Source organism: Bactrocera dorsalis, chromosome 2, assembly GCF_023373825.1.
Source record: "Bactrocera dorsalis isolate Fly_Bdor chromosome 2, ASM2337382v1, whole genome shotgun sequence".
Taxonomy (NCBI): domain Eukaryota; kingdom Metazoa; phylum Arthropoda; class Insecta; order Diptera; family Tephritidae; genus Bactrocera; species Bactrocera dorsalis.
Window position 1 is genome coordinate 6,207,821 of NC_064304.1, and position 14,725 is coordinate 6,222,545.

A 14,725-nucleotide genomic window follows, 5' to 3' on the forward strand; every position below is an offset into this window, starting at 1 on the left:
GACAAAATAATAGGTGTGCCTATGCGTGATGCCATTTTTTTGTCAAAAAGTGTTGTAACTGTTATTTATTTTTAATACCGTTATGTTTTTATGATGGACGCGTTTTAGTAGCATGGTGGTGTCAACAGTTTGCATTACTCATTCGGTGATTTTGCTTTTTAGTGACGAGTGATCATTGTTCATTTAATTTTGCTTGGCCATTAAAATAGGTGTAGTTCATATTTTTCGTAAAGAAGTTGTTAATTCGTACTATTTACCATACCAAAGTAAGTATTTGAGTATTTCCAAATTTATATTAGTTTAAATATCACAAACTGACAAACAAAAAATTTTCAGAATGGGTCGCAAGAGACACTGCACCGAAATAGAACGCCAATTGGTTAAAAAACTACGTGGTGAAGGGAAAACATATAAATTCATAGCCAATAGAGCGATCAGAAAATTTTGTCACTAATGCTCTAAAAGGAAAAAAAGGGAAGGAAACTCGTGGCCGTCCAAAATTAACCTGCCCAATTGATGACCATCGTATAGTACTTATGGCAAAAAAAGACCCTTTTATCTCTTCGCGACAAATTGAAGCGGAGGTGGGACTTAATATAAGCTCGCAGACAATTCGGCGTCGTTTGGTGGAAGCTAAACTACCAGGGCGAACGGCCAGAAAAATTCCTCTGCTACGAAAGAACAATATCCAGAAGAGGAAAACTTTCGCTACTGAACATAAAGATTGGTGTGGTCCCACTGGAGAAAAAAGGTGGCGAAATATTTTATTTAGTGATGAAGTGAAGATAAATCTTTGCGGAAATGATTCCATGAGAAGCGTACGCCGTCCGAAAGGCAAGGAATTCGATTCCAGATACACCAAAAAGACAGTTAAGCATGGGGGCGGAAATGTTATGGTGTGGGGATGTTTCTCCTGGCAAGGTGTTGGTCCATTATTTTGGATAAAGGATACAATGACCGCTGTTGAGTACAGGGAAATATTACAAAATACTATGCTACCATATGCGGAAGAAAATATGCCTCTGCGCTGGTGTTATCAACAAGATAACGATCCGAAGCATACCTCGAGGTTAGTATCTGAGTGGCTCATAAATTCAAATGTAACCTGTATGAAATGGCTAAGTCAATCTCCTGACCTCAATCCGATTGAGAACTTGTGGAGTGACCTCAAAAGGAGATTGGCAGGCTTTTCTTTTCGAAACAAGGAGCAATTGTGGCAAAAAACTAAGGAATTGTGGGATGCAACTCCCTTGGAGACTTGTCAAAAGCTAGTACAGTCTATGCCCAAGAGAATAGCAAAACTTATCCAAAACAAGAGAGGATATACTGGCTATTAAAAACTTATAGGCTAAGGAAATAATATACTGATTTTTTTTTTATTTTGAAAAAACTTTTTTACACCTATTATTTTGTCCAGGGAAATATGTTTTTATTATAATTGAATTTTTTGTTTTAAAGCTTACAGTAAGAAAATTGCAAAGTATTTCTGTTTAATAAAGAGAAATACTTTTATTACTAAAGAAAAATTTGTTTTAATTGCATATGATTTCACGATATTTTGGTAAAATGTAATACACCTATTATTTTGTCCATATGTGTATATTAGTATGGTAATAAGAACCTATGTATTTCCCTCTTCAGAACGACCTTTCTCTCAACGCAAAAACGAAAAATAACCGCCGGTTTTAAAATCGTTTTTAAGGTCGATCTTTGGATAAATATAGTAGGACGTCTCCTCAGAACCAAGAACATTCAAATTTCTTTCTTTTCGACTTTTTTTTATAAGTCAGTAAACCTTTAAAGCGTTTGCGAATATAAGGTGCTCTTTTAGAGGTAGAAGCTATCAGAAGGGAAGATAAGAAAGGATAGGAAACTATAAAACATCTTCTATGCGAATGTAGGTAAAGAAGCGCAACTATCGATATAGGGTTTCTTGACGTTTCGGAGGTGGCCGATAAAACATTTTATACTGAAGAACTTCGTCAGAAGCACGGGGTGGCGGTTTAGAAAGGAGAAAAAATGGAGACGAGATGTTATTGTCGTTGGTGCCACAATGTGTCTCTTAAGAGCCTAGGTGATTCATTATACAACCACTCTACTAACCTACCTACCTACCCACCAGAAGATTATATTATATCCCAGAATGATAGCTGTCGGAGACTGTATGGCTGCCTTGTATCCAGGAAAAGTTAGTAGCTGGTGTGGTTTTCTTTTTTTCTTATCTATTTTATGAAACTAAGGATGATACGAACTTCATCATCAATGGTAAGCGCTAGAGGCAAATAATGCGCGACTTTTTGGTTTCGCAAATCTATATAATTGAACATTCTGTAACTCACAAAAAACTACATCAATATTTTCACTATGTCTTAGCTAAAATTTTTTGACTACAGAAAAACTTGATATCACAAAATTGTTTAAATTTTTACTACAACTTATTTATTCTTTTCTTATTTTCAGGTAGCGACCATGATGTCCTGCCCCCTTCCCATGCCATTACCTATATTGACTTCAGCACTACACAGCGATTTTTCACCGGTTCACATTGGTGTTAAGGTATGTATGAAATAAAATAAAAATTTGAATAATATTAAGAGAAATTAAATACAATAATTACATAAATGAGTATACAAATTAAGAAGTAAATTTAAATTAATTCCCAAAAAATATATATTTTTTTTTAATATATGAACTGAAGATTTGGTCTAGGACTTTTATGACTAATTTTTCTTTCATGAGCCAGAGAGCTAAGCAATGCAACATTATTAATAAATTATCTACGACGTTAGAATATTTTTACTGAATAACCTAACCTCACTTAGAGTACACCATTTACGATGGCAACAGCTAACAGCTAACTTCAAGCCACCAGAACACACTCCATAGAGTGAGTGCATGAATATTTTTCCAATAAAACCATATTTATGAGCTCAAAATATGTTCCTCGAGCATTATATGCAAGTGTTGCTCCGTTGACCGATTTTGTTCTTTGGCCCATTAAAAGCCAACCGCAACGAATTAGAAGTGCCACGGAGATGAGAGCGGCCACTAAGCCCATTTTGCGCCCATTTACATGTCGTTCCGCCGGTAATTTGTTTGTATTACAAAGCCAACACACACTGCTGTTGTAACTAAGCATTCACTTTTGCTATGTTTGTTGTAAATAATATGTCTTCTGGCTGTTTTGTTGGCTCATAGCATATGTCCTATCGGAGAATGTGTGTGTTGAGACAAGAAATGGCTAAGTATATTTCATGACCCCAAATCAAGTGTCAGCATCTATGGGTTGTCATATATTTGTGTATGTATGTATGTGTGTGCCACTTCAAGAGACACTCAGTTTGATATGACAATAAGAAAACCATATAATACAGGGTGATCATTTTTTAATGACATTTAACTGCACACTGGGCCAACAATTTCCTTGGACGGTCGGTAAAAAGTCCTCAATGGTGTGTGCGGAGCTTTCTCGCCCTTCCTGACCCAAAACGCAAAATAATGATGTCACATTGAATGATAAGAAGTCAGCGACCGAATAAGTGCCGCTGCAGGTGTGTGAGTGCGATAGTAACAACAACAACAACATGTAACAACACGGCATTAAGTAAAGCGCCGCACTTGAATGGGGTGTAAAACAGTTTTTTGGTTGTGCCCTTATGCGCTGCACTACTTGCCCTCAGGCGCCGCGGTAAGACAAGTGGAATTTATGCATGCAACTGCGGCGGGGAGTGGGGCATATGCGTCATTTCGTAAGGATTGTGTGAGTGTTTTTGATAAATGCGCGCAATTTTTTATTTAATGTCTGTTGTGTGTGTGTTTGTTGTGCCACGGACAGCTTGCAAGAATATTTATTTCACTTGAAGATCCGGAGATCCGTTACGCAGCACGACCAGAGCGCACACATACACACACGCGCGTATACAAGTGGAAATCTATTTTAAATAACACATTTGAGCGTTGAAAAGATAGCGCCAAGTCGCGACGCGCAACGCGCAGGAAACCGCATTGTCCGCGTAATGGTCGCTCATTAACGTCTGCTCCGGCGACTGATGGCCGAGCACTTTTCAGTTGGGAATGCGCTAAGTTGGCGCTCAAGTTGCTGCTCCACAATTGCTGAAGGAGTGAAGTGTTGCAGCATAGTTGATGACGTCTCTAAGCAGCCGCCTTTGGCGTGATCCCGCTGAGAAAGGGTTGAAGGTGCCCGAGAAATATGCAAACGCATTGATTGTGTAAATGTTGCCGCTGTCAATGATATATCGCCGGCCACTTAGTGGAATGCATTCACATTGCAAATGTTGCTCTGCCACTGGTTGGTCGTTGTTGTTACTGCTTCAGCTTCACGTCGCGTAGTTTTACCTCGATTCATAGCTTGAGAAATGGTTTGTGATTTATGAAAATGACATTGCATTATTTAAGTACTGTGTACAGACTTTTTACATTTTTGTTTGGTTGCCACCAGCTGTGGAAGGAGTTAGTTGGCATTTGTTCGAGTGACGGGAACTCTACTTTCCCCTATCTTCCAATGTGAGCTTGTTTTTAGAAAAAAGCATTGGTAAGCATTATGTTACAGGTTCAGTTTTATTCACCTTTTGATGAAGTATCTACTTCTAGGACAAAAAGTAAAAGGGCTTCGTTCATAATTTCAAACCTCTTAATTTATTCTTCGAAATCTATTATGTTGTCGCCCTGAAAGTAATCTCCCTTGGCCTTAATAAGCTTGTGCCAACGTTTTTTCCAATACTCGAAATAGTTGTTAAAGTCAATTTCCGGAATAGCCTTCAATGCGCGTAGCGTTTAATGTCTTCAATTGACTCAGAACTGTTCCCCAGGAGCGATCGTTTGAGTTTGAAATAGCCAGAAGTCATACTGAGCTAAATCAGATGAGTACAGTGGTTGCGGAACGATATAGGTTAAAAATTTGGTGAAAAACTCACGAAGAATCAATACCAAAGAAAAACCATAATTCCTGCCTCTTTTTACGAATCGCTTTGGCCAAACGACACATAACACTCAAATGAAATACCTTGTTGACAGTTTGGCCGGTCGGTAGGAATTCGGAGTGCAATACACTTTGATAATTGAAGAAAACCTTGATTTTTTACCTGCTTTGACGAGGTGTTTTCGTCTTCTACTTACCTTTGCCACGATAATCGGCCGATTGATCGTCTGTTTCTGGCGCCAGTTACGTTTCATGACATTTTGGTAGTCGGAAAGCATTGTTTGTTTTTCGAAAAAATTGAGTGATATTGCCCTAAATTATCTTTCAAAATAATTTTTGCTGATCCTTTTGATATTTCAACGATTTTGATTTGAGTGCATCAACCGCATTCACAGGTGTCGAAAAACGTTAGTTTATCTTTTACGTACGGCGGTAGAAAGAAGTCAATCGGTCCCAAGTCAGGACTATACAGCAGATGACTAATCAAATTGGTGTTTTTAGTACTCAAAGAGCAGTTGATTCAATGTGATAGCTCGCGGTTCATCACCATGAGTAATAGACGACACGTCGGGACGTGTTTTGAAGCACTGCTCTCGTATTTTTTTTTAACATTTCTCCCGACCAATCGACAAGAACCTTTTTTTGAGCGATTGACAGATTGTGTGAGTTTCAACGCGAAAAAAAAAAAATGTTTTTCTATAATCAAATGATCATGCAATATTAAATGTATGTTGACCCCATTAATGCTAACAGTTGGCTTAATCTCACGAAAGGTCATATATCTAATAATATTAGTTTTCGCATAGCATCAATAGTTTCCAGAACAAAAACTGATTTTAGACGACCTTCCCAAAATTCCTCTTGGAGTGATCTACGACCTCGATTGAATTCACTTTAAAATCGATAAACACTGGTCCTTGATGGAGTCAAAAATTGAATTGAATATTTTAAGTTACTGTAAACAACACAAATAACGCTCGTATGTCAAAACGTTGCATGTATGATCTGAAAAATGCCAAACTTTACTATAAGGTTTTGAGTTGGCAGGTTTTAACACTTGGGTTGTCCAATCTCGAAATATAAGAGGCAACCCTCGTATAACATAGTAGCTGTCATAGAAACTGATTGATCAAAATCAAGTTCTTGTATAGAGAACTAATTTATTTTACAAGATATCGTCAAGAAATTCGGCATAAGTTATTGTTGAATGCAACGTTATAATCACCGAACATATTGTTCAGATCCTACGACTATAGCATAAAGCTGCCATACAAACTGACTGTTCAAAATCAAAATAAAAAATACCTTTATGCCCTTTTATGCTATAAGAAATACACCTGTTTGCTTAACGACATAAGACTTCTTCATCGTCTCTATGAAAATTAAGGATTTTTTTATTTTTTTGTTTGCTCATAGTAGAAATTATTAGATTATTGTACAGCATTTTGTAACCGTATTTGTTACTAGACTTAAAGTACTTGCGGAAAGTTTCTTTCCAAACGAAAGTATATAATGCAATTAAATTTGTATTCTCCTCCGGATTGATATATTGTACCGTTTTGAAGTCCACTAAAACTATTTACGAATTGCTTGACTGAAAATGCTAAGTCTAGAGATTCACTTAGTTAAAGCTATTAAGTACAAAATTTATTAACAAGACTTTAAAGCTGTTGCCTACATTCAGGCGTTACTTCAATCCTAGTTTGATACATTGGGATTAGCGTAGTGTTCAATGTACTGGCTGTAAGTCGCAAATGTGTACATCACACACACATACTAAAACGTCGTATTGATATATGTAACTTACACATACACACACATACATTTATTCCCACAAACACCTTTTTCTTCATATGTATTTAAGTATGTGATGCATCATCAGCCAAGCCATTATAGATAAACAATTGTTTACACTCGTCACTTCCAGCTTCCTTTTGCGTTGCAAGTGTGTGTCTTTTCACTGTTTTTTCTTTTCCTTTCTTTTCTTCCTTTTCCTTTCTTTTCTTCCTTTTCCTTTCTTTTCTTGTGCCATATTTGCTCGTTTTGCGCTTAATATTGCCACTGAGAATACAATTTCTTAACCAATATAAATGTGTTTTTAATTTGTTGCAAAGCAAGATTTACAAATGATGCTTTCTGTGTGCCACACCGCAAGCTGGGTGGCTGCAACACATGCCCTCGTTGCCAAGCGTAGCCAGAGTGCCGCTCACCTTTCTTTTTTTCTCATTTCTATTTGTTGTTGAGAAATTAGTTTGCGTTTTTTTTTTCATTTTGTGTGTGTGTATGTGCGTGCGTGTGGCAGTGCCCAGGGACACTACACACACATGCATACGTGCCACATTAAGCGGCAACCGAGCATTCATGCTTTTGTTAACATTAAAAGAGTGTTTGTTCCTGCATTTGTTGTTGTTGCTGCTGTTGAGACGTAGAAATTAATAACCGACCAGTCAGGCAAGTCATTCAGTTTGTGCCTGCGTGGCTGCCAGCCTGCCAGTGCGGGCCAAGTCGGGCTCAGCTGCTGTTGACACTTCCTTTGTGCCGTGCTTAAAGTGCGGCTGCCTGTGTTGGCTGTGGCTTAAAGGAAAAACGGCCAGTCAGTTGGTAGTGGTCACAATTTGCTGACACAACCCACGACTACACTATTTCTAACACGCACCACCACCACAACAACAACAGCCACAGAAGCAATGGCGGCAGTCGGCGCTGTCCGGCAGCGGCCATAAGTTTCACACGACCACAATGCCGAGTAACGGAAAAGTAAAAGCAATGCCAACATGATAAATATCCCTTTTTTCCCACTGATTTTTCCAACTACTTACGACAGTCGTCCCCCCCTCCACCCACCTAATAACCAGCATCTACAACACTATTGCAATTTGCTCTGTTGTTTTTTACCCTCCCTCGGAGTTTGTATTCGCACTTTTATCGTTTCATGCTTGTCAAGCGTGTTTTTCTCCTTTTTATTGTTGCTGTTTTTAGTGTGTCCGCTTGTAATATGTGCGTGCAACAAGTTTGACAAACTTTGCAACACCAATTTTTCCAGCAAATTGGTACAAACGAGCATGTGGTAGGGAGGAAAGCGGGTGGGGGGCACATGCCGTCCACTTCAAAAGACTAATGATGGCACATTAAGTGTAGCCAAAATTGAAATTGAATTAATCAATTGCGGTTAAAGTGCTCAAACGCTCGTTTGCCTCTGCTTCCTTTTTTCCTTTTGCTCGTCTGTCATTTCTTTTCCGGCATTTTTCGTTTTTCGTAACCCTTGTCGTTTTTTCTAGTAGATGTTTTGAGGTTTATTTTTTGCAGTTTTTTGCCTTTTTCTATGTTTAGCTAATTTATTCACCTTTCTTGTCAGAGCTAATTATACTAGATTTCTTGTAGAAGTATTAGTTAGGCACAGCTGAGTTCTTTACAGCAATAAATCATGTCGGAAATCGTTGAATATCCACAAGTGAAGCATACATATATTGAAAAAAGTGAATTTTTTTTGCGATATGAGATATGTACCTTTACGCTTGTATTCTATATATAATAGATTTAGTTGAAAAACACCGATGACCAGCAGATGACTTTCTTGTTTCAACTCTCTAATAGTCCAAATTACTAGTAACAGGTCAATTGAAAGGTCCCTAGTCGGACATATAGATGCCGCTACTAGAATTAAATCCATATGATATTTAGTTAGACCTAACCTTCAAAAATTTTTTCATTGGGGGTGTTTTTTACGTGGCAGGTCTCAAACCCAGCGCACAACCCTGTGCAGGGGATGTTTCGCCTTCTCACTTTAGCTCGCCTTCAAACGGATGTTCTTAGGCTACCCAGGGGATACTTGGTCAAAGACCGGAAGTCGTGAGCTGCTTGAGTCATATGTAAAAGAATCGTTTCTGGCCACACCCAAGTGAATGGCGATCAGAGAACTTTCATCACTTGCGTGAACTTCTACACATGACTCCATCCTCCTTCAAAAATCGGGTGTATAATTTGACATTTGTCGGCTATTTAGTTTGTGAATTATATCATTTTGAGCGAAGCAACTTTTGTTATTGTGAAAAAATTTATAAAAACAAATATCACGTTTTGATAAAATATTGATTTTTGGCGGAAATAAATACAGTTGAAGCAAAACATTGACTTTATGACGAGTTTCCGGAGACTGCTTCAGGAAAATCAACCCTCAAGTATTGGTGTGCTAAGTTTAGACGTGGTTAAATAAGCACCAAAGACGTGGATTGCAGTGGACGCCCAAAAGATGTTGTTACGGACAAACCTACCAAAAAAGGTTATAAAATAAATTTGGATGACCGAAAAGTGCAGTTGTTTGAGATAGCAGAAATTCTAAAGATATCAGTTGGACGTATACATCATATCATTCACGAATATTTGAAAGCTCAGTGTAAAGGAGTTTCGGCGCGAGCTTACTTTTGACCAAAAACAACGAAGAGTCAATGATTCGGGGCTGTGTTTCGAGGTGTTCAATCGTAATAGTTTTGCGTCAATATGTCCCACTGGATAAAATATGGATATATCTTTTCACTCACAATCGACTGTCATCCAAATAGACTGCACACAATGAGCCCGCTTGAAAGCGTTGAAATACCCAACAGTCGGCTGGCAAGGTTGTGGCGCCTGTAATTTGGGATGCGTATGAAATTATTTTTTATTGATTACCTTGAAAAAGGAAGGAGCATCCACAGTGATATGATATAGCGTTTCTGGACCATTTCAAAGGGGCCGAAAACGGCCGCATTTGAAGAAAGAGAAAGAGCTGTTTCTCCAAGACAATGCAGCGTGTCACAAGTCAGCGAAATATTAGTGAGATATAATATTAGCGACGATTTCCCAAGTGAATATTTATAAATCGCAATTTAAATCCAAATTATTTCCATTGGTTTTCATCCAAAGTTGGAGAAGATCTGATATAGAATCAATAATTTTCCAACTCTTGAATATTTTACTAATAGAAACATAAAATATTTTTACGCATTTAGTAAAGTTTTGTTGTTATTAAGGCGGCTTCTACTACGATTTCATCGCGAAATCCTTACCAGGCGGTTCTTCCTCTGCTCACTACAAGTATGCAGTCTGAGCCTCTCCTTCTATTTGAAACGTTGGTATTTTTTTCTTCTTCTTTGAGGTTTAAAGCTTTCTGACCTTAAAATCAACTTGTCTGGAGTCGCCAGAGCACTTATTAATATGCTGATTTGTAACTTAATAGCATCTCTCTGTTGTCATATTGATTGTTATTATGAAATATCTGAAATAATAAATTGTTGTCTAAAATATGTCTTATAAAATAGGTTAATCAATTGTAAACATTTCCTAACAAATATAGTGCTTTTTGAGACTTTTGATTGCTGGTTAATAGGTTCGTGTCTCGGCTGAGTAAGAAGCGCCTCTCTTCAGACAATTTAATTTATAATGCATTAATTTTTTTTTCAAGAGTGCATTTATTACAGACTTGAATAAATTGTAATGCTGGGATCCCCTTCATACCGTAGCCTCTTTCTGGGGAACCAGATGTTTGACGGTGGTACATTTTTTTTTTCTAAAAGTGTTTGGTATCCAGAAACAGAGCATAAATTATTTTTACTATAGATGAATACTGGTAATCAAAAAAGGATAAGTCGAAGTTTTGATTTTTGGAAAAATATCGCCTTCTTAAAGAAAAAAGTTTTTTTTTGTGAAAATACTTAGACTTTCGAATTGCTTCAAACTTGAAATTATCACCAAAAATCTTATTCTTTACCTGACAAATAGCAGACCGTATGGAAATTTCAAGTCGATGACTTCTGCAGTTTTAGAGAAGTTTTTCTTCAACAGCGTGAAAACAATGTGTCGAGAAAAACGTGTTTAAAGCTTCAGGAAACGATTACACTAAGTTAAAACATTTATATAATACTATACATTCCTTTATTTGAAACTGTTTACCGGTTAACTTCAAATTTTCGGATAATATTTTCAAATATGTGTGTCTAAATTCAATATCTAAACAAGAAAACACGATTTTTTGAGACTAAGAAGTGGATATAACCCCTCAATCGGTTACTCGCCCGAAAACTGCTTTGAAAATGATAAACAGAGCTTTAATGCATTAGCTCTCACGAATCCGCATAAAGTTCGAAATAAATCACTGATTATGAATTTAAAAAATATCGATTTAAAGTCGACTTTAAGCCTTCGATACATTTTCCCCCCAACATCTTCTTGCATTATGTGTGCATTGAAGCGAAAAATAAATTTGCATAACTGTATATATATTTTTCCACGTTGCATACTTCATTGGAGTCTGTCGCCGATAGGCAGAAGCGAGTAATGTAAAGTATGAAGAAAAAAATTGTATTTCAAGGCGTAATTAAAAATTAAGTACACATTAATAAATCGAATTAATAGCAATTATTGTAAGCTCTTGCAGCGAACCGGCGCCAATTAAGCCGGTCGTCCTTCGTTACCTTTGAGTATAAAAAAAAGAGGGAGAATTTAATGCAGACAAGCATGAGGCTAATGAAAGAAACAAAAACAATAAATTTAGCAGTGACTTTAATGCCGTTAACTTTTTATTGATAAGACATGTTTGATTTTCGCTTAGCCATCTTAAAGAGAACATAATAAATAATCGCATTATTTGATGAAGATTAAGAGGGTAAATAATATCGGGTGGGGTTGGGGTTTCTGAGTGTTGGCCGAATGGTTCGGTGCTGCGCTTATACGGTTATTTCTATGGTGTGCCGATGCTATAAAGGCATGAGCTGCTTTAAGTTACTGGCTGACTGAGAAATCCATCGACTTATATATGCACAAATACCGAATTAATGACAACAACACTGTTAGTTAGTTGTGAGCTGTTTTGACGAAGGTTTCGGAATTTCAGTTGTATAACCCTTATAAAATGTTTTTTTTTTTCAATTCTTTTACTTTATTTAATTATTAATAATAGCAAGCGCCTTCTTAAATACTTGCCACGCCGCAAGAAATGTGTTTGCTTAAACGCGCTGACCGTTTTTACCACCGCGTGATTCCAGGACATCGCTCAGCTTTTCCTTCTGAACCAGCGCTTGCCCGCGTAACCAGACGCGCTTGTCTTCGCGCGGCAGCGGAAATTCACTCGACCGCGTGTGCATAAATCATTAAAGTAAATAAGATGGGTGCGGCGCCACCGCGAAAGCAGAAGGTGTACAAAAAGTGAAACTAAAACAATAACGCCAACGAATTTTTAATAAGTCGCGGCGGCGAACATAAGCCCAAGACAACGCGCAGAAGGCGGATGTATGCGCGCTCGGAGCACAACGCGGCGCATATTATTGTTTTATTATTATTTTAAGTTCTTTTTGTGTCCGCTATAAAAGAAAACAATGGACGCATATGCCACTGTGTATGTGTGTGTATATGTGCGCGTAGTCAGCTGAGTGCATGCAAACGCTCAAAAGTATGCTTTAATAAGAGCGCGCGCACTTGTATGTAGTATTATTTATGGCTACTTTTCTGTGCGTGTGTGTGCGCGTTTTTGTTGCGCGCTAAAGTTATTGTAAAGCACTTGCTTCCGTTGTGTACCCACTGCCGCCCCTGTGACGCGCATGCAATCGCCGCTCTGTTGTCATATCACTCGGCAGGGCAAACAGTTGTCGATCTACATCCGCTTTGCCAGCGACCTGTAAAGGCTTAGACCAAAGCTCTGTTGCGGCAACAACGCGCCGCGCGCCGCGCTCTACAACTTTCATGCGCGCTGAACTTTTTGCCGCGCTTTCGCTTAGATCGCCTTTCCTGCTAACTGCTGTAGAACAACAACGGTTGTTCTTTCACCATCCTTCCTGTTTTCTTTGATTTCCTCTTTTCCGTTTGCCGCTCGTTGACTTTTGTTATTATTAATAATTTAAGTTATGTTTGCGCGCAATGCTATGTTACGTAAGAACCACTCATTCGCATTGCGCGCGGCTTCGCGGCTCCCCTTTAGCGCATTGTGGTCGGTTTTACTATTGTGCGCCGCGCTCGTTGCAGTGGCACCCTCGCACACATACACGTGCATGCGTGGCTCTCAACACTGGATACATCTGTATGAGGTGGATACTTTTATGTGTGGCAGTTGCTGGCAGCCCTCGCTAACTGCCTTGTTGGTGGGTCGTGGCGCTGCCCCGTGAGTGGCAGCTTACCTCACATTGTTTCATATTTCTCTATTTATATTTGCTTATGTTGCCTGTTATTATTGCGTTTTTTTGTTCGTGTGTTTTTTTTTATTTTATTTTTGTAGCTTTCCCTTACATTTTATTCGCAGTTTATTACAGCGATTTTTTTCTCGGAACTCCTCACCGCCTGCGCTGCCACTTCAGCGCTTACATTTTTTATTTCATTTAGTTTCTGATTTTTGTTTGCATGAAATACTTTTACCTGTCGTAATTTTCTTAAGTTTTTCTGTTCTCCTCAACCGCATTCACCAACGCTTCCAGCTTCACCGCTGCATCCTCACCGCTTTGCTGTTTTGTCATCTCCTTTATGCAATATTTGCTTTCGTTTATCAAAGTTCCATAACTTTTCTTTTCTTGCAACATTGTTGCGTCTTCACCCCATATATTATATATTCTTGTTGTTGCAGTGTGCTTAAGTCCGCCATAAGTGTTGGCATTGCTCGATTGTGGGTATTACCTCTCGTGTATATTAAAAAGCCTCCTTCGCTCGTCCATCGGTATGTGTGTGTGTGTATGTCCTGCTCTCATCTTCTTTGTCCATCATCTGCGGTCGATAGCGGTGAGCCCTCTCAGCCGTCGTAGTTATTTAAACATTACTTATGCATCTTACGCCGCTTGTTGTTATTGTCATTTGTACTCGCGCCTTCTTTGTTTGACTTTTTATTGGCTGTGGCATTAAGAAAATTAAATTTACTGAATTTGTGTGGTTTTGGAATTTAATATATAATATTTTTTTCAGTCATGATTGTGAGTGAGGGATCAATGAGATCACTTGAGAGTCTAGAAGTGTTTGTTTTTTAACAACTTGACATTTGATCGAAGATGTATTTCTGGGCAACTTGTTTAAGCTTGATCGCCTTCTGTATTGTGTAAAGTATCCTATTTAATGTATGTAGATGTTAATATATATTAAGATCCACTTTCGTTTGCAATATTCTGATATAAATGGTGATACTAATGCAATATGTATATTTGTAGCAACACGGCTATGTTTATTATATCAAATCGAAGCATTTCTTAAAAGGGTAAGATTAAGGACAATGTCACTATTCTGAGAAATATTTATTTTCATCCTCTTAGGACTCAAAACAATCACTTTTTTAGTATATAACACCTTTGAAGAGAACTATGTTGAATAAAAAAAACGAATTTTGCCAAAAAAAAATGTATTTTACTATGGTAGGCAAGGGACTTTTCAATTGACTTGTTATTAATACGCGTTCATTATTAGCGCTTTCACAATAGACTCCTGAGCTAATGAAAGCATGCCAATACGTACGGTCTTCACCTACGTTTTCAAGCATCTCTTTTGCGACCTCTACTCTAGTTTTTATGAAAGGTTCATTCATTTTCAATGATTCCGTAACTGTGATTTCATTGGAAACACACAATTTCCGACAAACTTGTTCAGTTTTTGTTTTTCTTTTAAGGAAAACTGACCACACGAATTATTCGTGTCGTGGACAAACATTTGCCAAAGACACACTAATAGAAAGCTAGAGACCAAACTTCATACGACCATAGAAAAAGGTGATATCAATTTTGAGATTTTTTGTTTTATCGATTTGGTTTGGTAACTTCCCTTAGCAGATTCTAACGCACCAGTCGA

At 37.9% G+C, this 14,725-nt stretch overlaps 1 protein-coding gene across 5 annotated transcripts in view; it reads left to right on the plus strand.

The window, feature by feature from the left end:
- Positions 1 to 14,725, plus strand: part of LOC105227019 (polypyrimidine tract-binding protein 1) — a 498,255-nt gene that overhangs the window by 176,187 nt on the left and 307,343 nt on the right. For all 5 annotated transcript variants that reach the window (XM_049450402.1, XM_049450400.1, XM_049450399.1 and 2 more), the window contains one exon: positions 2,461 to 2,556. In XM_049450402.1, coding sequence (XP_049306359.1) covers positions 2,470 to 2,556 — 87 coding nt within the window. In that variant the 5' untranslated portion in view covers positions 2,461 to 2,469. The remainder of the gene's footprint in view (positions 1 to 2,460; positions 2,557 to 14,725) is intronic.